The sequence below is a fragment of the Chenopodium album genome, chromosome 10, assembly GCF_948465745.1.
Source record: "Chenopodium album chromosome 10, dcCheAlbu1.1, whole genome shotgun sequence".
Taxonomy (NCBI): domain Eukaryota; kingdom Viridiplantae; phylum Streptophyta; class Magnoliopsida; order Caryophyllales; family Amaranthaceae; genus Chenopodium; species Chenopodium album.
In genome coordinates, this window is record NC_137843.1 from 7,814,563 (window position 1) to 7,838,384 (window position 23,822).

At 37.4% G+C, this 23,822-nt stretch overlaps 4 protein-coding genes across 4 annotated transcripts; all 4 read left to right on the plus strand.

The window, feature by feature from the left end:
- Positions 1-324: 324 nt before the first annotated feature.
- LOC145562132 (protein EARLY-RESPONSIVE TO DEHYDRATION 7, chloroplastic-like) lies at positions 325-5,207 on the plus strand. Its single transcript, XM_081622318.1, has 4 exons — positions 325-1,454; positions 2,393-2,559; positions 3,928-4,012; positions 4,779-5,207. Exons 1-4 carry the CDS (start codon positions 475-477, stop codon positions 4,969-4,971), a joined length of 1,425 nt encoding a protein of 474 aa, XP_081478444.1. The 5' UTR covers positions 325-474; the 3' UTR covers positions 4,972-5,207.
- A 2,420-nt stretch (positions 5,208-7,627) lies between these two features.
- On the plus strand, positions 7,628-13,541 carry LOC145563370 (histidine kinase 1-like). The gene is made up of 13 exons (XM_081623816.1): positions 7,628-8,179; positions 8,297-8,542; positions 8,648-9,442; positions 9,525-9,772; positions 9,935-10,094; positions 10,279-10,405; positions 10,560-10,649; positions 10,761-10,946; positions 11,052-11,121; positions 11,273-11,315; positions 11,521-11,661; positions 11,766-12,839; positions 12,938-13,541. The coding sequence occupies exons 1-13, from the start codon at positions 7,937-7,939 to the stop codon at positions 13,151-13,153; spliced, it is 3,639 nt and encodes a 1,212-aa protein (XP_081479942.1). The 5' UTR covers positions 7,628-7,936; the 3' UTR covers positions 13,154-13,541.
- A 2,401-nt stretch (positions 13,542-15,942) lies between these two features.
- LOC145562133 (proteasome subunit alpha type-7-like) lies at positions 15,943-18,975 on the plus strand. Its single transcript, XM_081622319.1, has 3 exons — positions 15,943-16,244; positions 17,671-18,085; positions 18,574-18,975. Exons 1-3 carry the CDS (start codon positions 16,072-16,074, stop codon positions 18,727-18,729), a joined length of 744 nt encoding a protein of 247 aa, XP_081478445.1. The 5' UTR covers positions 15,943-16,071; the 3' UTR covers positions 18,730-18,975.
- An 844-nt stretch (positions 18,976-19,819) lies between these two features.
- LOC145563371 (uncharacterized) lies at positions 19,820-21,830 on the plus strand. The gene is made up of 3 exons (XM_081623817.1): positions 19,820-19,963; positions 20,235-20,348; positions 21,446-21,830. Exons 1-3 carry the CDS (start codon positions 19,946-19,948, stop codon positions 21,575-21,577), a joined length of 264 nt encoding a protein of 87 aa, XP_081479943.1. The 5' UTR covers positions 19,820-19,945; the 3' UTR covers positions 21,578-21,830.
- Positions 21,831-23,822: the final 1,992 nt, after the last annotated feature.

Genomic DNA, 23,822 nt, shown 5'->3' on the forward strand with positions numbered 1-23,822 from the left:
AAGTAATTTAAAATGGCAATAAATTCAGTTTATTTGGTTCCAATTCTAAAATAAAATAAAAATTCAATCAAATTCAATCCTATTTAAAAAAATTGATTCGAACTTCTTATTCAATTTAGTTAAAATTCAATCACATTCTACTTTAATCAATGAAAGTAGTAATATCCGAACTACCAACCCGATCCGACTCGAACAATCCAATTGTCACTTCGACAGCTCGGTAACTCAAACAACTCGGTATGGATTTACGGTAAATCTTAACGGTGCGAGCGCGGGAGCTGTACAATTCCCAACAATAAATCAAACCAAAAAAAACTGTCTCCCTTACGCGGACTCCCCACGTCAACTGTATTTTCTCTCTCCTCTGCACCTTCGCCATTAAGCTTCCTTCTTCCTTCTTCCTTCTTCCTTCATCTACCTTTATATACCCCCCACTTTCACTTTTCTCTCACTTTCTTCTTCATCACAACAACAATGGCGTCTCAAGAACTCCCCAATCGTCGATCTTCATTATACCCTGATATTGATCAATCTAACCCCAATTCTTCATCCCCTTTTTTGTACAATCAAACTCCTAACCCTAACCCTAATTCCCAATCTTCTAATTCTCTTTACCCAACTCTTCATATGTCAGATCTCGTCGATAATCTATTTCCCGATGATTATCATCGAAACCCTAATCCCAATCCTAACCCTAACCCTAACCCTAACCCTGATTCTGTTCCTGGTACTCCATCCGCTCCACCTGAGCTTGAACCCGAACCCGTTGAAGAAACCTTAATAACTGTTCCAGGTGCGGTTGTTCATCTAATTGATAAGAAGTACAGTGTTGAGCTTGGAATCGGCGATTTCACGGTTCGCCGCATTCGTCAAGGGGTAAATACTGTCGCTGTTTTCGCTTGTGTTTCGGAGGAGGTGCAATGGCCGTTGGTGAAGGAAGAAGCGATTGTCAAAGTTGATGATTCGCATTATTTTTTCTCTCTTTCTGATTCGGATTCGGGTTCCAAAGAAAAATCAGATGATGTTTTGAATTACGGATTGAGTTTTGCTTCAAAGGGGCAAGAGAGTTTGCTGAGGGAATTAGATGCTATTTTCGATGGTTTCGGGAATTTTACGGTGCAGAGCGTTTCGGAGAAGAGTAGGGGAGATTTGGCGGGAGTGGGTGTTGCTGGTGAGATTTCGCCGCAGGAATTGAAGTGTGATGAGAAAAAGAAAGCAGCGATGGAGCGGAGTTGTGGGGCGTATTGGACGACATTGGCGCCCAATGTGGAGGAGTATAGTGGGTCTGCTGCCAAGTTTATTGCGGCCGGGTCAGGGCATGTGATCAAGGGGATTTTGTGGTGTGGGGATATCACTGTTGATCGGTTGAAATGGGGGCATGAAGTGATGAAGAAGAGGCTTGATCCTGCTGAGAAGAAGGAGGTTGATAAGAATACTTTGAAGAGGATCAAAAGGTTTGATTTTTTAAATTAAGCTATTTTTTTTTTAACTTCTTATGCCTAACAATTTTGTCTATATTACCTGTTTGTACTGTTCTAAGAATTGTTCTATGTACTGTTTATTTGTTTATGTACAATTGTAGTTGGCATCTTAAGTAAGTTTCTGTTATTACTTTATATCTTTGATTCTTAGTTTAGTTGATGACATGTTCAATTGTCTTCATTTGAAACTGTTTTGTTAGAAAGTGCCTTTACTAGATTACAGGATTAGGTATCGAAAAAATTATCAATGTTGAATTATTTTTTAACTATAAGATGGTCAGTGGAAGAAAGTAGCTTAACATGTAGAAGGGTGATGGGGCTATTTCCTCTTATATTAAGGATGCTGCTAATTGAAGAACTTTTGTATGTTTTGTGTATGCACTATGGAACAATGAGTACGGAATAATATATACTGTTTTACCTTGCATGGAAATTATATCAGTGGAAATTGACTTTCAAGCTTCACTTTACTTTTGTTTCCTTGTGTATAAATTAGAAAATGAAAGGAAGAAGAGAGATGGAGGGGGATAGAGGAGGAAAGTAAGAAATGAGGTTTGAAATGTGACGTATGTTCCGAAAATGAGAAGAAGTTTGGCAAAAAAACATTTTCAACACAAGAAAACAATGTGTAAAATGCAACCCACAATGAACCTAACAGGGCTATGTAGAAAAACATGCAATCATGATAGTCAACCCAAGTCTGGCATGGATTGTGTGTTTGTGTGTGTGTGTGTTATATTTTTCAAAAAATGAATTAAAGGTGCAAGCTTTAATTGTTACTGTTCAGTTCGCTATACCTAAGTTTTGGTTTTATTAAATGAAGATTTCTGATACCTATTTTTCAACTTTAGGTCATTAGTGGTATCTGACAATCTAACATAGTCAATGAATATGCTTTGCTTGTCTTATAGGGTGAAGAGGATGACAAAAATGACCAAGCAGGTGGCAACTGGAGTGCTGTCTGGGGTTGTTAAAGTATCTGGATTTTTCACAAGTTCAGTTGCAAACTCAAAAGTAGGAAAGAAATTCTTCAGTCTATTGCCTGGAGAAATGGTCTTGGCCTCTTTGGATGGATTCAGTAAGTTCCCTTGCCTGTTTTAGTTTTTGCCTGTTTTTATTCTTTGACATTACTCTGTTCCTTCAGTAAATTTCTAGTATAATTCTTCAGAATTTTTGTTGACTGAATGTAACATCATGATCTGTGTTTGATGCGAATTTTTCTGTAGAAAGTGCTTCTTGAAATTGTTTTTAAAGCCTTACTGTGTGTTTGGATTGAAGGAAATGGAGGGATAGGAAGGGAAAGGGAAATGGAGAGATGAGGTATCATTCATTTGGGTAACAAATGAGGAAGGAAGGGAAGTGGAGGGGAGAGAAATGAAGGGATTAAATTGCAAGAAATTTATCCCTCCAACAAGGGAGAGATTTGGAGGGAAAACTCACCATTCTTCCTTCCCCTCCTCTTCTCTCTCTCTCTCTCTCCCCCCCCCCCCCCCCCCCCCCCCCCCCCCCTTCTTTTCCTTCCCCTTTAATTATCCAAACACAGTATAGTCATAGTTTTCCACTGTTTGCAGCAGTGCAGGTTCTCCTGATGATTATTAAAGCCATTTGTTATAGACTGGATTCTACTGATTTAATTAAGCACAATTAATATTAATTTAAGGCTAAAAGCTTGAACATTTGATTGATTAAAGGTTGGATTACCTAAGGATAGTCATAAATTGAGGTTATGAATCTCTCAGTAGCTTTAGGCTACAAATCTCTCTAGTAGCTTGAGGCTACAAGTCTCTCAAGAGGTTCACTCAATTTCTGCCTAATCTTCCCACTACTCAAACTACCATACTTATACTAAAATGGTCAAGCTGCCCATGCTTGCTCCTCCCTTTGTGCCTCGTATACACCACTAAAGGTGGTTGACCAGGCCGGGTTTGACCGAAGTGGAGGTCTGACCCCAGATTGGTGTGTGGGTTACTTAGATCCATGACACCATTGTAGCAATGTAGCATCAATGGCTCAAAATATGTCTCACAATTTCTATTCTGTTAGCTGATATTGCATCTCTTATGTGCTTGATGAATATTTATTCCGGTGATAATACTTTTTTTTTTCAATGTTGTCTTTTTATGTCAGTTGAAGCATTCATGTTTTATGCCAATTCTAGATCAATCATTGCGGTGTGTTTTCTTCTCTGTTTCTTCTGGAGTAATAGAATTATTTACATAGGTCATTGTTCAGTCTTACTGGTCTGAATGTTTACTGGCACATATGATATACTTTTTGTTTATTTGAGGGGTGGGCCTGTTTAAGACTTTAAGCTGTCAATGCAAACTATTTCTCCATTGAACTTGCCATTCTTGCTGCGTGTTAAGATGACTTAATATAATGACTTTGGGCTTGTTTTGATAGTAGTGTGTATTTAATTAAGTCGTATATTTTGTTTTCTTAACAGATAGAATATGTGATGCCGTTGAAGTAGCTGGAAAAAATGTCATGTCAACATCATCTACTGTGACAACTGGACTGGTGACACACAAGTAAGTGCTCACTTTTTCCCCCCTGACTAATCGGAGAAATTTTCATACAGTTTTTAGCTTTTCAAAACCTCTTTATCTCGGGATTCCTTTGTCATGTTCTCATCTTCTTAGTTTGAATTGACCTTGGTATACTTTCTGAGCCTCTGAGGATTCACTTATTCTATATAATGTGATGCACAAGACAACTGGTTGCTTGTGAAGTATGCATGCTATTAGGAGCAAGACACTCTTTAACCGGAGAATATGAGTGGCCATGTACTAAGTAGAGAAGGCTAATTGCTGAATCCTGATAGAACTAATTGTTGGAAAGAACACATGTATGTTTCATTCACTTAGTGTCATCTAATTAGACATCTCTGATGGAGGCATGTCATTCCTTACTGATTAAAAATGCTTCCCTTAATCACCTAATTCTTTTGTGTTGCTGGAGCCTGGAGATAAGGAGCAAACTGTAGCTGGTTGAGTTGAGTTAAAGTGCGAGACTGACTAGAAGGGAACTCATTTAATTTACATACTTGGCTTTTGCTTGTGAAGAACCATACATAGACCACTCCCCCCCCCCCCCCCCCCCTGCGGTCCCAACTAAAAAAGTTAAAGGGAAAGAAAGAAGGTAGGGAGGTCAAATGTCAGTTTAGCTTCTTAGCTGTCCTTCGTCTATGGACTTCAATGAAATATTATATAAGCTAAAAATAATCCACCTCTTGGTCGTTAGAATATATATGGGGGAGAAATAGTTGTAAATGATGCCTTTTGTGTTTCAAAGCAGATATGGAGAGGAAGCTGGTAATGCAACACATGAAGGGCTCGGTGCAGCTGGGCATGCCATTGGTACTGCTTGGACTGTGTTCAAGATCCGGAAAGCCTTGAATCCTAAGAGTGTCCTTAAACCTACCACTCTAGCCAAAACTGCTGTTAAAGAAGCTGCTCGTGAAATGAAATCTCAAAAGGGCTCGAAATGATTCTTGCTTTGCCTGGGAGACCCTTTATCCACTTATGTATGAACTGAGCTGTATACTTGTATCTGTAATATAGTCCTTGAGTTTTGAAGCTCTGTTTTTGTTATAGACTAGCTTATTCTTGTAGCTTTGTATCCATGGCTTGATTTCTTTGTTTTATAACAGAACATCATCTTGAAATTGGTTGTTGCAAGTGATTACTGTAATTAAAATTTTACTTGCTGATTATTTTTCTTGTATACGAGGTCCTGCGCTGAGGAATTAAATTGGTGCTTGCAAGTGATTCCTGTAATTAAAATTTTACTTGCTGATTATTTTTCTTGTATATGAGGTCCTGCACTGAGGAATTTCACTTGTTTTGTTTTTTATGTTGCTGAATTATGAGGTACCTAAGATTTTCTCTGGTTCATATTTGCAGTGGTATTACATGCATCAGAGATCAACAGTTCGATTATATATGGTTGTATTTGTGTGGATGTAAACTATCTTAGTTGGTTATGTCTTGGAGGTTATATTCTTGGCCTGGGATCGAATCTTGTCTATGTTTGTGGCTCTCTTTAATTTACACCAAAAATAGTACTAGTATTTCGTATTTATTGTACGTGGGGAACTTTTTGTGACTCTTGTTAGGTTTTAGAGACAGGGCAATATGGGGCTCAGACATAGAAGAGCACCTCTGCTTCATACACATGTATTAAATGTCACCCACCAACATGAAGCATGGGATAAGATCACACCACATTAATTTTTATTATGGTGTATTTTGATTGGTATTATAGAACCAATTGGGAACTTTTAAGGATTTGTTTGGTAGAAACCAATAAATTTTTATTTTCTTTTTTGAACTACTAGAAACCAATAAAATTTGATCATGCATTTTCCTCCCAGACAATTGGACGACTGTGATTGATTTTGCAAAGACAGCTGCACCCAGTTACCTTCAGTTGTGGACATCTACTGTGCAGTTGCTTGGCTTTCATAAATTGGTTTGAATAATGACACTAGTTATCTAGTGATTAGGAATCGTTAAGGCAATAATAGACGAGATTTGACCTTCTATCGTTAGAATGCTCCGCAATATATTACAGAGTAATGTACTAGTTAAGCTAGCTGATAATCACATAATTAAATAATTGTTCTTAAAAGTGAATAAATTACAATAATTAATGCAACATTTTTTTTCATGTAGTGGCGCACTAGGAATGATATTTGTTGGTCATACAGTAGTAAATTTCAGATTCCAATTTAATCTAAGGCACATAAAAGTTTGCTTTGTTACGTGTAATCTATCAATTATTCATTTATTCTTGTATGTACTTTGGCTCGTATTGTATAGTTTTGTATTTTAAATACATGCATTTTGTTTCTTGTTTCTGCAGTTTGCACCACTACCCATCACTACCTTTAATCCTTTACTCTCTCTTTCTGAGCCACCCAATAACAACTCTTTTCTTGTATACAAAGTGCAGAATCGGATAATCAGATTGTATTATAAATAATGCATTCGCCCTTGTACGGAATTAATACTCGTGTATACTATTTCAATGTTCGGAAAAATTTGTCATGTATCAAAAGCAATAATGGTATATGATTGGATTTTATAAGAAAATCTAGTACTTCGTATCTTTTTTTTTTCTTTTGAGTTGAGCGAGTTTGATTGGGATAAAAAGGTGATTTACCTTGTTTATTGGTTCTAAAGGAGTATGAAATGAACTGTTTAAAGCTCACTAGAATATATGGAGTATTATTATGTAGATAATATTTGTAGAAGTAGAACATATTCTATGTCATATTAAGGATAAGTTTGACTCTTTGATGAGATGGTAATAGTATAGAAATATTGTGGAGATCTATTAGAACCCCATTTAGGAAGCTTCACAAGTAAACAATTTCTGCAGTTGCAATACTTAATCATACATTTGATGGGTTAGTTTCTCATGCTGTAGGTTCACTGGATTTGTCATCGTCGTGGCGTCGATAATGTTACGTGACATACCCAGGGCCTATGGAGTCATACACTTACATGCCTTGGCCTGTCGATTTCCATAAGCCGCCCCACTAGTCTTAAATTATAATCCTAATTATATAACATGGATGTCATCTAATCCTGTCCTACCTCTGTGTTCTTTCATGGGATGTCTTTATCTCTTTAGGAAATGAGAAAAAGGTGATTTGGTCTTCTTACGTAAGTTTTACCTGTCTTGTTTTTACTAAAGCACGTTTCTTTTTACACCTTATTGTAAAACATATGTGCACTTTCATCTCTTCACAATAAATAAAAGCAGGGCAGGGCATCCAAGAGGATTTTCTCCCGATATTGGACCATCTAATAAGTAATAACTACGGAGTAAATTATTTTATTTTATTTTATTTTTTTAAAAAAAAACCCGCTTTAATTTTACTAGACCGTCCAATTACTGGAGAGAATCCCGATCTTGGGGACCCATTATATATAATTCAAGTTATCCAAGTGTTTAGTACATATTATAGTACATGATTTACTACCAGCTTTGGAGAAGAATAATTGACAGATAGGGTACTTTTCACTACTTTTAGTCTGTTCTAAAAAATGTAAAATCAGTCTCTATCTAAAAGTTTGGTCTCTTCATTAAGACAAAGTTCTATAGCCACTTATTTTTGGACCTTTTTCATCTATAATATTCAATCATGAAAGTATTTTTATATATTTAATTATATCGTGTTATGAATTTTGTTGTTTTACTGAAATTTCTGTACAATATGGTGCAATGGTCATATTATATTGGAAGGAATTCTGATTGTGGATGAGTAAGATAGCCACCATTTTTAGCTCTCCACTTCAGAAGCAACAGCTTATGTCATCTTCCAAGCAGAGAAAAAAGGATAAGAAATAAATTTTTGTACTCAATTGTTCTAAGTACAATTCTAAAACATTTAATGGGCTGAGTTGAGTGTTTTTCTTAGTGAGTGTACAAGAATTTCAATTTCAATGGCGGAAAATTCAAACAAAGCTTCATCAGAACCGTCTTCACCAAAGACACCACCGGTTGAATCTCCTAGGAAAAATGCATTCATTAGTAGATTCTTATGTTTTGGTAGCACTTGTAAAGGAAGTCCGACTCTGAGACTAAGAAGGCGTCTTAGAGGTGATGTCGAGGAGGAGTTTCAGTATGCTAGCTCTGATTGCTTGTCATCATATTATAGTGTGTTTGTGGTCCGCCTTGCTATTATGGTATGTAAAAGCTTGATATTCACCTTTATATCGCATTCATGAAAGTTGTCAGATTTTGCAAGGCATTTTATTAAATCTTGTTATTATTGGTTTATTTCTTGTTTTTGTCTCTTGCAGGCCCTTCTGGCAATTTTGATAGGGATGCTAACAATACTAACATGGCACTTTACTCGCGTCTACACTACAAAATCCTTGGATAACCTTGCTTCTGGACTTCGTTATGAGCTTCTTCAACGTCCCTTGTTACGAATGTGGAATATAGTTAACTCCACAGTTGAGGTAACAACAGCACAGGTTAATCTCTCAGAGCTTATCTTCAAAAAGTACAACAGCAAGCCAGTAGTTCAAGAAAACCAAGTTGAGGTTGACTGTCAAACTTTTTACTTTCATCTCTTCTTCCTCTTTGTAAAGTTTGAGTTTACTAAATCTTGCTACTAATTTTTGCAAATAATAACTTGTAATCTGCAGTTATATCAAATGATGAAGGATGTAATGTGGGCGCTATTTGCAAGTCATAAAGCACTCAATTCAATGACAATAAATTATAGAAACGGGTTCATCCAGGCTTTCCATAGAGATCATAGAAACAACAAAACATTCTACATCTATTCTGATCTTGCAAATTATTCTATCAGTGCTGCCTCCTATGAAGTGAGCAAGGTTTCTTCTCATCAGCTTTGGAATGATCAGTCAATACAAGGAAACCTTTCTGCAATCTGGTACCGCGAGCTACTTGATCCTGTCAGTGGTGAGAAGATAGGAAAGCAAGAGCAAATTCCTCCTGACGACTTGATAAATGTTGCTGGACCTTCACAAGTACCTGATGGAGTTGCTTCGTGGCATGTATCAGTGAGCAAGCATACAGGTTCACCTTTGCTTTCTGCTGCACTGCCTGTATGGGACCCTTCCAATGAGAGTATAGTTGCTGTTGTGGGTGTTACGACTGCATTGTATAGTGTCGGACAGTTGATGAAAGAGCTTGTAGAGGCTCATAGTGGTCACATATACCTTACCTCCCAAGAGGGTTTTCTGCTTGCCACTTCTACTAATGCCCCTCTCTTGAATAATTCAACAAAAGGCCCTAAGCTCGTAAGGGCTGTTGATTCAGAAGATGATATCATACGGCAGGGTGCTCAGTGGTTACAAAAGGAGTATTCAAACAAGTTTCCTCCGAGCTATGGAGTTCATGAAGAGGATATCAAGCTTGGAGGCAAGAAATATTACATTGACTCGTTTTTCTTAAATTTGAAACGACTTCCTATGGTAAGAACTCGGTAACTATTGAGACTTTGAGCCATTGATTGTTTCAGTATGATTTAAGTGCAACATAAAATTTTGTATGCAGGTGGGTGTAATTCTCATCCCTAGGGAATATATAATGGGGAAGGTGGATCACAGAGCTTATAAAACATTGGTGATACTTATATGTGCTTCTGTCTGTATCCTGGTAATCGGATGTATTTGCATATTAATATTGACTAATGGAGTATCAAAGGAAATGAAACTTAGAGAAGAACTGATAAACCAACTAGATGCAAGGAGACGGGCAGAAGCATCAAGCAATTACAAAAGCCAGTTTCTTGCAAACATGAGGCAAGTTTTAGTACTTATACATGAAACCTTGCAAAGTTTCAATGTCAAATGTGCTGCCATTACTTGACTTAAATTGGTATAGTGTTCTGTAAAATGTAAGTGTCTTTGTGGTTGTTGAATTGTATATTTTGAAAAGTAAAAGTTTGATTCTGTGTGTAACAGCCATGAGCTGCGAACCCCTATGGCTGCTGTGATTGGGTTGCTGGATATTCTAATTTCTGATGATTGTCTCACAAATGAGCAACATGCAACTGTTTCTCAGATTCGAAAATGTTCAAATGCACTCCTCCGTCTTCTTAACAACATTTTGGACCTCAGTAAGGTAACTAACATTCAAGCAGATTGCCTATCTAATGGTTGAAATCTATTATGTATAGTGTTAGTCTCAGAGACTGAACTATCCTAGATATTCTGAAGATACAGAATTTTTGTAAAGTTTGTTCAGGATATAATCCGTGATGCTTGAGCCCACATTCTGAAAATTTTATAATTTTTGTAAAAAACAGGTTGAATCTGGGAAACTGGTGCTCGAAGAAGCAGAATTCAATATGGGCAGAGAACTTGAAGGACTTATTGACATATTTTCAGTTCAGTGTATCAACCACCATGTAGAAACTCTTTTAGATCTCTCAGGTATGAATGTACAACTAGTTAATCTTCCCTTTGTGATGTAAGCAATTAAAGTAAAATGTGTTGCGTACTTGCATATACAGTTATTTTACTGTCAGTATACTCAGAACACCCTGATTTTTCTAAAGGATACCTTGTTTTACCTATTGCTTTTCAGATGACATGCCTAAGTTGCTTCGAGGAGATTCTGCTCGAGTGGTTCAAATATTCGCAAATCTTATCAGTAATTCTATCAAGTTCACAACATGTAAGTACAACTTTGTTTTATGATGATATTAGTATTTCTTTAAGCAGAGAATACTTCTACAGATCAGATGCAACAGTAATATAACTCAAATGTTTTTCATTTCCCTTGCAGCTGGCTACATAATCTTAAGAGGATGGTGCGAAAAACCTGGTACTAGCAGTAACACAGGAAGGCTTGGCTTCAATCAAGGCTCTTCTCCAATGATGAAGTCAAAGCAACTGGGATCTTTCATGAAAAACCCGTACAAAAAAGAAAACAAAGTGAGACTTTGGTTTGAAGTAGAGGACACTGGCTGCGGTGTGTACCCAATAATCTACTTGAAAGTTTAGATCATTCTAATTTCACTATATGTTACTCGTCTTTATCTTACTAACTGCGTTGATTTAACTCTCCTTTGATCAGGTATCAATCCAAATAAATGGGAATCTGTATTTGAAAGCTTTGAGCAAGCTGACCCATCAACTACAAGAATGTGAGCATTTTACTTGATCCTCCTACAGTCCTACTGACTCTTGACATGTAATTATCTGTATGATACTATATAACATTAATGTCACCATTTTAACCGGTCAAGTCTCTAACGTAGAACATTGGTTTTCTTTTTTGTTCTCTTATATATTTAGGCATGGTGGCACTGGTTTGGGCCTTTGCATTGTACGAACCTTGGTGAGTGCTCCTGCCCCTCCCCCCTCAGCCCCCCTGTCCGAAATTTTGCCAAGCCATAACAGAAAGAAAATGACTTTCTGAGAACATTAGTGGCTTTTACAAATCTGTGTGTTTTACTTTTTGAGATGCTGTCAAGATTAAAAATGCAACCTCGCTATACTTTTGTGCCCACCCACCCTCCTGATGACTTATAACCTTATGACAGGTTCGTAAGATGGGAGGAGATATAAAGATAGTTGAGAAGAATGGGCCTGGGACATTGATGCAGATATCCTTGCTTCTTGGCACTTCCTCGAATATTCCTGAACAGCACATTCAAGTAGAACTTGCTGACCATAACTTGATGGTCAGTACTCGTAGAGCTTCATTAGTGTTTTTAATCGAATAAGTTGTTTATTAATATAAACTGTTTGTAGTTTTCCATGAACAATTGAAATTTTCTGTATGTAGGTACTACTTGCACTAAGTGGCAGTACAGGAAGATTAATTATGTCCCAGTGGCTAGATGAAAAGGGGGTTTCTACGTTGCAAGCGTCTGATTGGAATGAACTAACACAGATGCTTAGAAGGATTTTTAAAGACAAAGGTCCACCTGATGACAATTTCATTGACATACAAAACCAGATAGAACTATTCACTGCTAAGGATGTTAAACGGTCACAGATTATTATAGTCGTTGATATTGGTTTGCTTGACTTGAGTACCAATATCTGGAAGGAGCAGCTGAATTGCCTCAATAGATATGCAGACAAAGCAAAGTTTGCATGGATATTAAATCATGATACACCTAGTTCTATCAAGAAAGAGCTTCGAAGAAAGAGGCACTTTTTGATGGTTAATAAACCGTTATACAAGTCAAAAATGATTCAGATTTTGGAAGCTGTCATTAAGCAAAGGGATATTGAAGTACAGTTAAAAAGTGAAAGTGCTTCCGATTCAACAGAAGGGGAAATGCATGAATGTCTCGAGGTTGATCCAATTCATTATGATGCCTCTAACTCTGAGGATTCTGATAAAGGAGATATTGGGCATTTGAGCTCTAGAAGTGCAAGTCAAAATGAGGCAACGAAGAGGGAGAGGGGTGTAAAACCATCATTCTCACAATTATCAGCAGCAAACAACTATCTGCTTGAGTTTGATGAAGATGGCTTTCCAGAAGGTAGCCGTGACAGACAGAGAGATTTTGACGACAACAGAAACACTTTGATCAGCAGCAGCTCTGAAGAAAGGAAGGATGTGCATTTTGCAAAGAATTCGAGTGAACATAAATCACTAGTAGGAATTAAAATCCTCCTAGCAGAAGATACACCAGTTCTTCAGAGAGTGGCTACAATAATGCTGGAAAAAGTAGGAGCTAGAGTGATGGCTGTTGGAGATGGATTACAGGCAGTAAACACTCTCAAATCCTCTCTAAACGCAGAAGGATGCTGCACAACATCTCCCTTACCCGAAGGAGCAGCAAGTATAACTCCAACTCTAAGCCGGAACTTCCCTCCTTTTGACTTAATTCTGATGGACTGTCAGGTAATACACTTCATTGAACTATACTGGTTATCCAATGAATTCAGTAATAGTTAATAAGTTTCTGATTTCCTACAATACACTGTCTTGTGACTGTGCAGATGCCACAGATGGATGGCTATGAAGCAACGAAAGAGATTCGAAGATTGGAATCAGGAACAAGTGTTCACATTCCAATTGTTGCACTGACAGCCCACGCAATGTCGTCTGATGAGGCCAAATGCTTGGAGGTGGGCATGGATGCTTATCTAACAAAGCCAATTGACTACAAGCTTATGGTATCTACCATTCTATCACTAACCCGCAAAGCGGCTTGAGCTTTTTTTTTGTACCCCATCAATTCTGATGAATCGCGTTAGCCTATAGCAAGCACAGGTTTATACAGTCATACTAGTAAAATAACAGTAGTGACTGAGCTTATTAGCATGTTCTGTAGAAAGCAAAAGGTGTACATAATTGATCCTTCATACATCCTGTAAATTTTGTAACTTTAATGTGAAATACTGGTAAGTATGCATTACTAGCACAGTTGAATGTTAACTGATTTAAAATGTAAATAATGCATTTGACCTGTATACATATGTAATCTCATTTCAATACCTTGTTTGCATTTATGAGAAGTGTGTAGGCCTTTAATTGAGGAACATCCTGATTGGACCTGTTGTGGGTCCGGTCGCAACCCTTTAGATATTGGCCCATTTTATTATTAAGGGTAAAGATTTTATTATTTGAATTACAGTTGCAAATTGAACTATTGTTGTTTTGTTTGATGCCTTACCAGTTGTAGAGGAAAGGAAAATGTTTAGTACCTTAGATAAGAAAGGTATTTTTTTAACCATTGAAAAAAAAAATCATTTTTGTTATTTGTCTCAATGTGTGGCTTCACACTAGTTATTCAATGATCATATTATTGGTTTGAATATCATTTTCGTCGCAAGAATGGATATGATGTGTTAATCGTAAACCGTGTCACAGTTGTCACGATATAAATTTAATTTTAAAGTCTTGTAGAAAATTATGTTCGTACTTGGTAACACTTTTACACTATTAGAATAGTTAGAGTAAATAGTAAAGGATTAGAGCCATTAGAGGGTAGACATGAAAGAAGAAGTAACTTTTGAGTGAAACAAGAGATTCGCCCAAGATTGTGCTTTGATAATGTTCAATGCAAAGTAATTTGGGGTTGGAATGTTTGATTCGCCCAAGATTGTGCTTTTTCAAAGCCCATTTTTAACATAGACGATTTTGGTTTGATCAATTGAAAATTTACAATACGGCCTAATCGAAATGATGCAGCCTTGTTTTTCATTCTTTTCTTATTGAATAGGATTCTAAACTTATCCACAAAACCTCACTTCTCTCTGATTCTGTCTCATACTACTACCCTAAGCATTTACAATGAAAGGGCCACCATCGCCTTCAATTTGTGTAGCATAGCTTTATGTACTTATTCAAATGTTGTTAGTTTGTTACTCGTACAGCTACAGCTTATAAGGCTAAAATAACTGTTAAATAAGAGCTTGTTTGGCATTAATTTTTTGTTTTCAGTTTTCTATTTTTTAGAAAACAAAAAACAAGAAACAAGAAAAAGGAGCTTTCACTTTTCTGTTGTCAGTTTTCAAAATTATCATGATTTTAATAAGTTTAACTAATTTCTGATTCATTATATGACAAATAATATTATATGATTTTTAAAAATAAAAAATAAAAAACAAAAAACAGAAAACCACAGTGCCAAACGAACCCTAATATTCCGTATTCCATACTAGTAGATTGTAAATGTTCAGTTTTTTTATATGTTACATAATCTACCATTCATCATTACTCATATTATATCCGTTTTATCCGTATCCGTATCCGTATCCATTTTAGTGCAACCTAAAATATCATATGTTTTTTATAAGGAAATTTTCACATTTGCTACCAGCAAAAGGACCCTGCTTCACATTTACTACAACTTTAATTTTTTATTTTACTTTGCTACCACCTAAATCAGAGTTTGTTAAAAATCACTACCACTTAACGGAATTCGTTTTTATTAAAAAAAAATTAAAAAATTAAAAACAAAAATAAAAACAAGCCACCCAAAAAACCTTAGCCCCTCCCCGTCAGCCACCCTCCCCCCTCCCCCTGCCGGCGGCCAGCGGCCAAAGCTACGGCCGGCGCCGGCGATTTGGGTTGGAATTGAACCCCTCCCCTTCCCCACCCAAAACCGACAACCCTAACCCTAAACCCCCTGCCCGAAACCACCCTAAACGAGTTTTAGGGTATCGCTTTGGGTGGTTTTGGGTGGCAGGGAACTCCTTCGACGCTGCCAGAAAAGGGAACGGGGGACGAGGAGGGGCTGGGATCAAGGGGGTTTTCGAGGGGAGAGAGGGGGTTGAGATCGAGGCTGGGATCGGGTTTTCGAAGGGGTTGGGAACGCGACGTCGGCGCCGACAAGCTGGGTGGTCGGAGTCACGGGCAGGGAGTGGGCTCAGGCGATGGTGGCGGTGGCTTGGGCAGCTAGTGGGTGGGGAAGGACTGGTGGCTGGACGCCTGGACGGTGAGTGATGGTTGCGGTGGGTTTGATGTTGAACAGTGGCGGTGGATTGGCAGCTGGTGGGTGAGAAGGAGTGGTGGTAACGGAAATACTAGCGGTGTAAGACAAGTGGTAGTGATTTTTAACAAACTTTGATTTAGGTGGTAGCAAAGTAAAATAAAAAATTAAAGCGGTAGTAAATGTGAAGCAGAGTCCTTTTGCTAGTAGTAAATGTGAAAATTTCCTTATAATGCACAATTAAATATATCTATATCTATCGTTTAAAATATATATAACAAATTTTTGCAAATTTTTGCAAATTCTAACAAAAAATTTTTGCAAATATATCTATATCTATCGTTTAACACTTGTGCATTGATAAATTTTTGCAAATTCTAACAAAAATTTTTTGCAAATATATCTATATCTATCGTTTAACACTTGTGCTGTTGTGCATTGATAAATTTTTGCAAATTCTAACAAAAAATTTCACTAACTAGTGATTAATGAAAGAGGAAAAAAAAAAAAAAGGAAAAAAGCAAAAGTAGAGTATCAAAAGGGTGTCTTGTTGCCCAAGTTCTGAAAAAGCATTTCGATTAACAACGGAGACGAAAACCTTCATCTCTCCCAAAAATTCACACACTCACTCGATCAACTTCCATTTTCAGAGGAGAGAGAAAGTGAGCCAAACACAGTTGAACAACAAACTCAACAATGGCGAGATACGACAGAGCTATTACAGTCTTCTCACCTGACGGTCATCTCTTTCAAGTCGAATACGCGCTTGAAGCCGTCCGTAAGGGTAACGCTGCTGTCGGTGTTCGTGGTACCGATACTGTTGTTCTTGGGGTTGAGAAGAAATCTGCTGCTAAACTTCAAGATTCCAGGTTTTCGTTGATTTCTCTCTTTTCTAATCTGTTTATGTTGATTGTTTTTTGTTTTAGGGTTTGAGATTTATGGGGGAAGGGGGTGATTTAGGGTTTAAGCTATGATTTATATGATTTCAGATTTATGACCTAATTTTGGGGAATTTACGAGTTTTATCTGTTTTTGCTAGGTTGTGTGATTTTGATTGCTTAATTTTGGGGAAATGTTTTGATGTTTAATTTCAAAATTGTTGTGTTATCGGATTTTTTCTATGTATCGTACCATGAAAATCTGTCTGATTAGGTTAACTCGATTGATTGTACATGAATTGATGAACAATTGCAAACTGTAACTACTCGTAAGGAATATCTTTCCTTGGGTTTTGTTAAAGTAATTTGGATCGTTTGAGGGAGAAAGGCAACAACTTGGTAAGACACAGATATTGATGTATTCTTGTATCTTCATTGGTGTCTAAACGTGGAATCACTGGTGCCAAGCATATATAGATCATTATAGAGCTTCATTTCATGGATGTGGAGTGATCCGAGTGTATGAGTTTGATTTCATGTATGTTTGTGTCTTCGTTTGTTCTAATAATTGAATCATTGGTATCTTGGATATCATCGGGTCACTATAGAGCTTTGTTCCATAGTGGAGTGATTCAATTGAATACATTTGAAATTGAATAGGTTTTGATGGGGTAGCTAGCAGGTTAAAGTCGTATTACGTGCAATGAGGCTCTCATAGAAGGCTAAAAAGTTTGAACCATGAAATATTTAATCTTGTATACTACGTACATTAGGACTAATATGCTCCAGCTATTGGCTTTCTTGCTCTTCAATTGAATATATTGTCCGATTCACTTCATTTTCTTGTGCATTTTGCCTCTTTGTTGTGTGATCAAAGCCTCAAAGGCAATAAAGTAATAGTTTATCAGAGTATTGCCTCTTAGGGGGTGTTTGGTATGAAATTTAGAAAACAGAGTGGAAATGAACAAATAAGAGGGAGGAAAAGAATCATTTAACTCTTACCTTTTCATTTGTTTGGTTTAACCACGGAAAAGTATCACTTAAACGTTAAACCTAACTCCCTTTCTTTTTGTTTGAGGAGGGTAAGGGTAATAGTTACCTTAGGTTTTACGGAGTTAACAAATATGTGGAAACCATGGTAATTGGTACCCAAACCTTCTAACCAAACACTTGGTAACAGACTTACAGTAATAGTTAAATTGAATTAGTTTCCAACTTATAAAAAAACTCTTACCAAACATGCTCATAATGTCATCATGTCTGGCCTTCTTCAGTGTTTTAGATTTCTTTACTACTGTAATTGCTCTGGCATCATACATCAGGCCTCTGTTTCTTCTTTATTCGTTTTGAAAGTGCAGAGGCATGAATTTACGCCTTCTGTGTTATATATAAAACACTGTGTTCCTCTCATTTGCAGGTCGGTTAGAAAAATTGTAAACCTCGATGATCATATTGCTCTAGCTTGTGCTGGGCTCAAAGCAGATGCTCGTGTTCTAATAAACAGGGCACGTATTGAGTGTCAAAGCCACAAGCTGACCTTGGAAGATCCAGTAACAGTTGAGTATATAACTCGTTACATTGCTGGACTTCAGCAGAAGTATACCCAAAGTGGTGGTGTTAGACCATTTGGGCTGTCAACTTTGATTGTGGGATTCGACCCACACACTAATGTACCAGCACTGTACCAGACAGATCCATCTGGCACCTTTTCAGCTTGGAAGGCTAATGCAACTGGAAGAAACTCTAACTCAATAAGAGAATTTCTAGAGAAGAATTATAAAGAAACTTCTGGGCAAGAAACTGTCAAGCTGGCTATTCGTGCACTGCTTGAAGTAAGTTGTCTTGAAATTTTTATGTTTATATGGAAGTAGTGACATTATTATGAACTTCAACCGGTTAGATCTTGCTTCATTTTAGCTGTAAAATCTATATATTTATGTGTCCCATCATTTAGAGGTATCCCTTTGAATATATCTGTCAAATATTTGGTAAAGCTACCCAAAATGTCATGGTTTGACTTACAATTTGGGGAACTGACGTGTGATTATTACAGTTTGATCACTACATTCTTAATCTTTAGAGCATGTTTTGAATCAATTAGTTAATACTGTAATACATACTCATACTTTGAAATTGGTAGTTCTGAAGCCTGGCCTTGATGTTGTACATTGTTTCGACATTGCTACTTTGCTATCATCTTGTACAATCTGTTTTAAGTTTTGAAGGTGGATGTGATAATAGCGAATAAATGCTTTTGAGTCTGGAGGTCTGTATCATTGCTACCATATTAGCGACTGACTTTGTTCAAAAAATTTCTCAGGTGGTTGAAAGTGGAGGAAAGAACTTGGAAGTTGCTGTGATGACGAAAATAGGTTTGCATCAGCTTGAGGAATCTGAGATTGATGCCATAGTTGCAGAGATTGAAGAAGAAAAGGCAGCAGCTGAGGCCGCAAAGAAGGGTCCTTCTAGTTCTTAACTTGCAGACTTATGAATTAGGCTGTTCCTTTTGAGTCTTAATCTATTCCAATTTCTGTGTCTTGTTTAGCTCTAAACTTCTGAAGTGTTGACGAGTCAGACTTGGGTTTCATGTATGTGCTGCTAGCTTGGCTTATTAGCCCCGTGATATCATCTGAAATGCCATCAATCAGTGGTAGATTTGTTGAATCTTTTGGTATTTTGCTTCATTATGACCTTAGTAAAAGTACCTTCTTGACTCTGGCAATTATTTTTAGTTTCGATTAATTGGATGGTTTGAACTGTGAAGGTCAGTTGTGATGATGAATTTTTGCATAGTTGGGTTGTACTACTATTTGCATAGCCAATTACACAATGATGGACGCTTTATTCAACTACTAGAGAGGAAAGAATGGCTCCAATGTTTATTTTGGTCTTTTTATTGTTGCTGCTTCATTTAGAATTACATGCTCTACGCTCAGCACAATATTTTGCCTTGATTAATCGAGAACAGTATCCTTCCAAATTTTCGAACTGTAAAACATATCAGGATTCCTTAATTCATTTGCAGGTTATTATAGAACGCAATTTTTTTTTATAGCCGAGTATTCTAAATGGGTATAACTCCACCAATGGGTTTTTAGCTGTCAGTCCCAAGCCTGGATAAAAGAGGAGAGTTACGATAGGCCAGTGATAGCCAATATAAAACTTTGTTACATCGCTTGGCATGAGGGACAATGATTGAGAATAGTACTAGGATGGGTGACCTCCCGGAAAGTCCTCATGTTGGTCCATGTAGCAGACTCCACTAATGGGATTAAGGCATTCAAGGCGAAGAACAAGAAGAAGATTCTAAATGGGTATGTGATTTGCATGGGTAAATAATTGTGCATAATCGTTATTAAACAAATATATTAGTATTTTGTTGAGGTTTAGTAAAAAAGTTTACACCTTACAACAAAGCAGTTGTGACATTAAATTCGACTAGAGACACTTTATGGTGAGATTCAAAGTGTCTATCCCTACTTTTAAAGTGTCTAACCCGTTACCTTATGTCGGAAAAACCCGCGAGAGGTTTTGGTCGGCAAAGCTCTTCACCTTACCGTATTGATTACAAGGGAAAAATAAATCAAAGACAGAAAAAGTAAACCACTTGAAAATAAAAGAAAGATCACAAGGGAAAAATAAATCAAAGACAGAACGAGACATTAGAGTAAGAAGAAATATTCAATCTCAAGATGAAAGAAGATTACGAGGTTCAGTACTCCAATCTTTAATTTTCCTATTTATTAATTAATTTATTTATTTTGCAATTCAACTTCATCGCAAATTATAATACTGTATATTTCCCAGTTCTTCTGAAATTTCCTTCAAAATCAAAACCCTAACTCTGCTCTGTAATCAATCTAGTCACTCTCATAATTCATTTTATGAGCTAAATTATTTATTCGCTTGTTTAATTGCAATTGTTTTAGTAATAATCGAATTGATTTCAATTTCAATTTTTAATTTTTGGGTAATTTGCAGACAGAAGAGAGAAAACAAGCTGCTGCAGATGTTTTGTTCAATTACTCCAAATTTGTAGCGGCCTGTATTGGCAATCGTGTTCGTCCCGGTGATTTGAGAATGCATCTTATGAAGGTAATTTATCGGATGATTAATCTTTGTTTTGTTGTTTTTACTCCGTATTTTGGTGTCAAAGGTGCCACAAAGAGCAATGACGTAGACGGGTTGATTGATTCTGACTACGCTCTTTACGACTTTAACCAACTAAGCTAATTGACGTCTTTCCTAGTTTCATTGTTGCTTGCAGATTTGTGTGATTGATTCTAATAGTCTTTTAGATGAAAATTTATGCCATGAATTTTGTGGTATGACTCATTAGAGAGAGACAGATTATCATTCTTATCAACCATAAACAAAATCACTGGAAAAAAAGGATTACTAAAACTCGTAAATAATGCGCTATCTTTAGTTCAGAGGAAGTAATCCTTGGCTTCAAGGCAGATGTAATGTAAAACTATTTTTTGCTCCATTCTTGTTTCGATATTATTCCAAATCGAGCATTTAGTGAAATAATTGGGGGAAGGTTGTTGCTATGCCATTTAGGTTTTGATTCTGAACAAATAAGTATGCAATGTTGTCAAATCATGTCAAAGATGCTAATCTTACATGAACTATTGACCTATATCACTTGAACTCGACTGCTAGAATAATGTTGTTTGTTCTCTGTATGAAATTTGCATTTTTTTTTGGTTTAAAAGGAGTGTCAAGCTATACATGCGCAAGTTGGAATTTTAAGTACTTTGCACTGGTATTTAGATGAAAGGAAGAGTTCGAGTAATTAAGAAATTGGATTAGATCACAGTTAGCAGCTTTTTTGTCTTGATGTATCTACACAAAACTGAATTCCAATTCCAGTTGATGCTCAAGTCTTATTGAAACTGGCTTATATTGTTACAAGAACTGTTTGTTTTGCGGTATTTTTACCAAATACTAGTTTCCTTTTGTGGAATCATGATTCTCTATGTATAATTGTATCGTTATGATGTCGATGACAAGGATACAGGTAGTGGAAGTGTGAAACTGTTGATTACTTGGAGAAGTTAAATCAGTTTATAATTAAGTGCTCAACTGTTCATAAGCAAGCATGCCTTCCAATTTTTGAATAAAATTTTAGAAGTAGAATTATCTTATCATGGAATACATGTGATTTATTGCAAGTTTCTATTCTCCAGGAAATATCTGGGATACCAACGTCTCTGAAGCGGGAGTCATTTCCAGTTGCAGCTTCTCCAGATGCAATGGGCGAATCATCAAGTTCTGGTACAGCTAGACTCGATAAATCAGATAGCTTTCGTGCGCTATGAAAATCATGGACCGGAAAATATGGACCTATTTGTGCCCTAGGAACTGGTCAATTGGTCATGGCCTCATGAGTACTTGCTATCTTTGGTTTTGTTTTCTTTGGGAAGATGGGAATATGTATAATACCAGCTAACCAGCTAGTGTATTGATAGACTGATATGATTGTATGAATTGTATCTCTGTCATAGGGACAGAAACATTATATTGTAGTTGTGAATTTGTGATGTGTGTGAAATTCTCATCGTTTTTTGTTCATGTCTACCATGAGGTTCATGAAGAAGTCATGAATGTTGTGTCCAAATCTAGAAAATCTAGTTATACAAACGAAGTGCGTACTCCGTAGTTAGTAAATATACTGTATTTTTCTATCACCAGATCAAGTACTTTGTGAAATTTCATCCCTCTGAATTAAGTTGTCTCACTATGTCACTATGAATTTATACTAGATCATCATTGATATCATCAAGTCCGAATATTGTAGAGTATTAGGCAGCCACAAGAATTGATGTCCTGTTGTTTGGCCTTTATTTTGTTTTTTATAGTTTTTGAAAAAGGGAAATTTGTTAGAAAGGGTCTTTTAAATTCGATTCTTTTCGAGAAAGGATCTTTGAGGAAATCCAGGGTTGTTTCCCCCATTTCACAGCTGTACGGGTTGTCAAAGTCATTCTCATCCTCCGCAACCGCGACGTTAGGGTTTTAATCTCCTTGTTCGGCCGGTTGTGGTTCGGGTGCCCTCACCGAACCAAAGTCAGCGGACAAAGCTCTTTCCAGCTCAGCCGGCTCGGTCGGAGGGCCGAGCTTCCTCTGACCGAGCCCTGTCGTGGCTCGGCCACCACTATTCCTTCAAGCACTAAGGGGGACTTGCCCTGGTCTTTCTTTTTCCACCCTCAGTCCTGTGACTTCCGGATGGAACGTTATGGGGGCGGTCGTTCGGCTCAACAATGTGAATGCTAGTTCAAAGCCTGCCCGACCCGGAATGTTGAGAGGGGGTGGTGGTTAATTTCGTTCGGATGCCACACGAGGAAGTGGCTGATTTTGGGCAAATAGAACAACTCCCGATCAAGATGAAAAACGAGGCCTCTCAGAAGAAGATAGCTCGGACGCCCTTATGTCCAAGATGGTATGTTGTGCTGGGGGTTGATCCGAGTTTCGCCCGGACGCTTACCCAGAAGAAAAAGTGTTTAGCTGATGTGCATCCGGGTTTCGCCCAGACGTAGAAGTGCCTTGTTGATTTTGGCTCTCCTCAAAAGAAGTGGTCACCTCGATCATTGTACATGCACTACCATCGGCAGTGGTACATGTGTTTGTGTTTGTGTTAGAGGTCTCCTCGTCCGTGTTATTCGGATCATGGGAGGCTAGAGGCTGTAGTGTGTTGCCGTCCGGATTCCGAGCAACATATCGATCGTACGTCTGCCTCGTGTCATGTTCGACTGCATGGGATATAGAAGAATAGGTGGGGGTGAGTTGTTACGCACTAGAAATGGACCCACTCCATAAAGACGAGGACTTGTCCCCGTCCACTCTTGATACCTCAGTCTCAGGCAAACAACCGACCTCATGAGGAGAAACAAACGAGGCCGAGTGCTGAGCCAGTGTGTGTTTGAAAATAAAACAAGTATAAAAAGGTAAAAGGAAAGAGGAAAAGGAAAGTATTCGGTTACCTCAAACTTGAAGACTTCGAAGATCTTGGATGAAGATTGACCTGAAAACTCAAACCCTTGACCGGAAAATTCCAAATGCACAGTTGCGCTCTTAAAGATATGAAGAAAAGTAACATTCTCTCTCAAAAAACCCTGACTTCTCTCTAGAAAGTTAAAAAATCCAAAGTAACAAAATAAAGTCAAACCCTTGCTATTTATAGGCAAAAATTTATGAGGGCAAGATGGTAAAATCACCATTCCCGCCTAAGAAGTCCAAACAGTTAAACTTTCGAAAACTTTAACCTAGAAGACAAACGACTAAAAAACTGCTCCGTCATTAAAGACGGGAATTCATCGAACGGGCGTCATAATTATCCGTCAAAGTTAACGCCTACCTTGGAACTTGAACCATTTTTCCAGGAAAATACGGAAGAAAACTTCCCAAAAGCTATTCGGCCCGCACCGTCCGCCTGACTATCATTCATAGTCCACTAATGAAATCAGGCGAACCGGACAAGGCACGAACTTACAGGTGGTCGGACGATCTTTTCCATCCTCCCCTCTGATTGCTTGAATTTGGACGTAGGTGTGTGAATGTATATGTTTA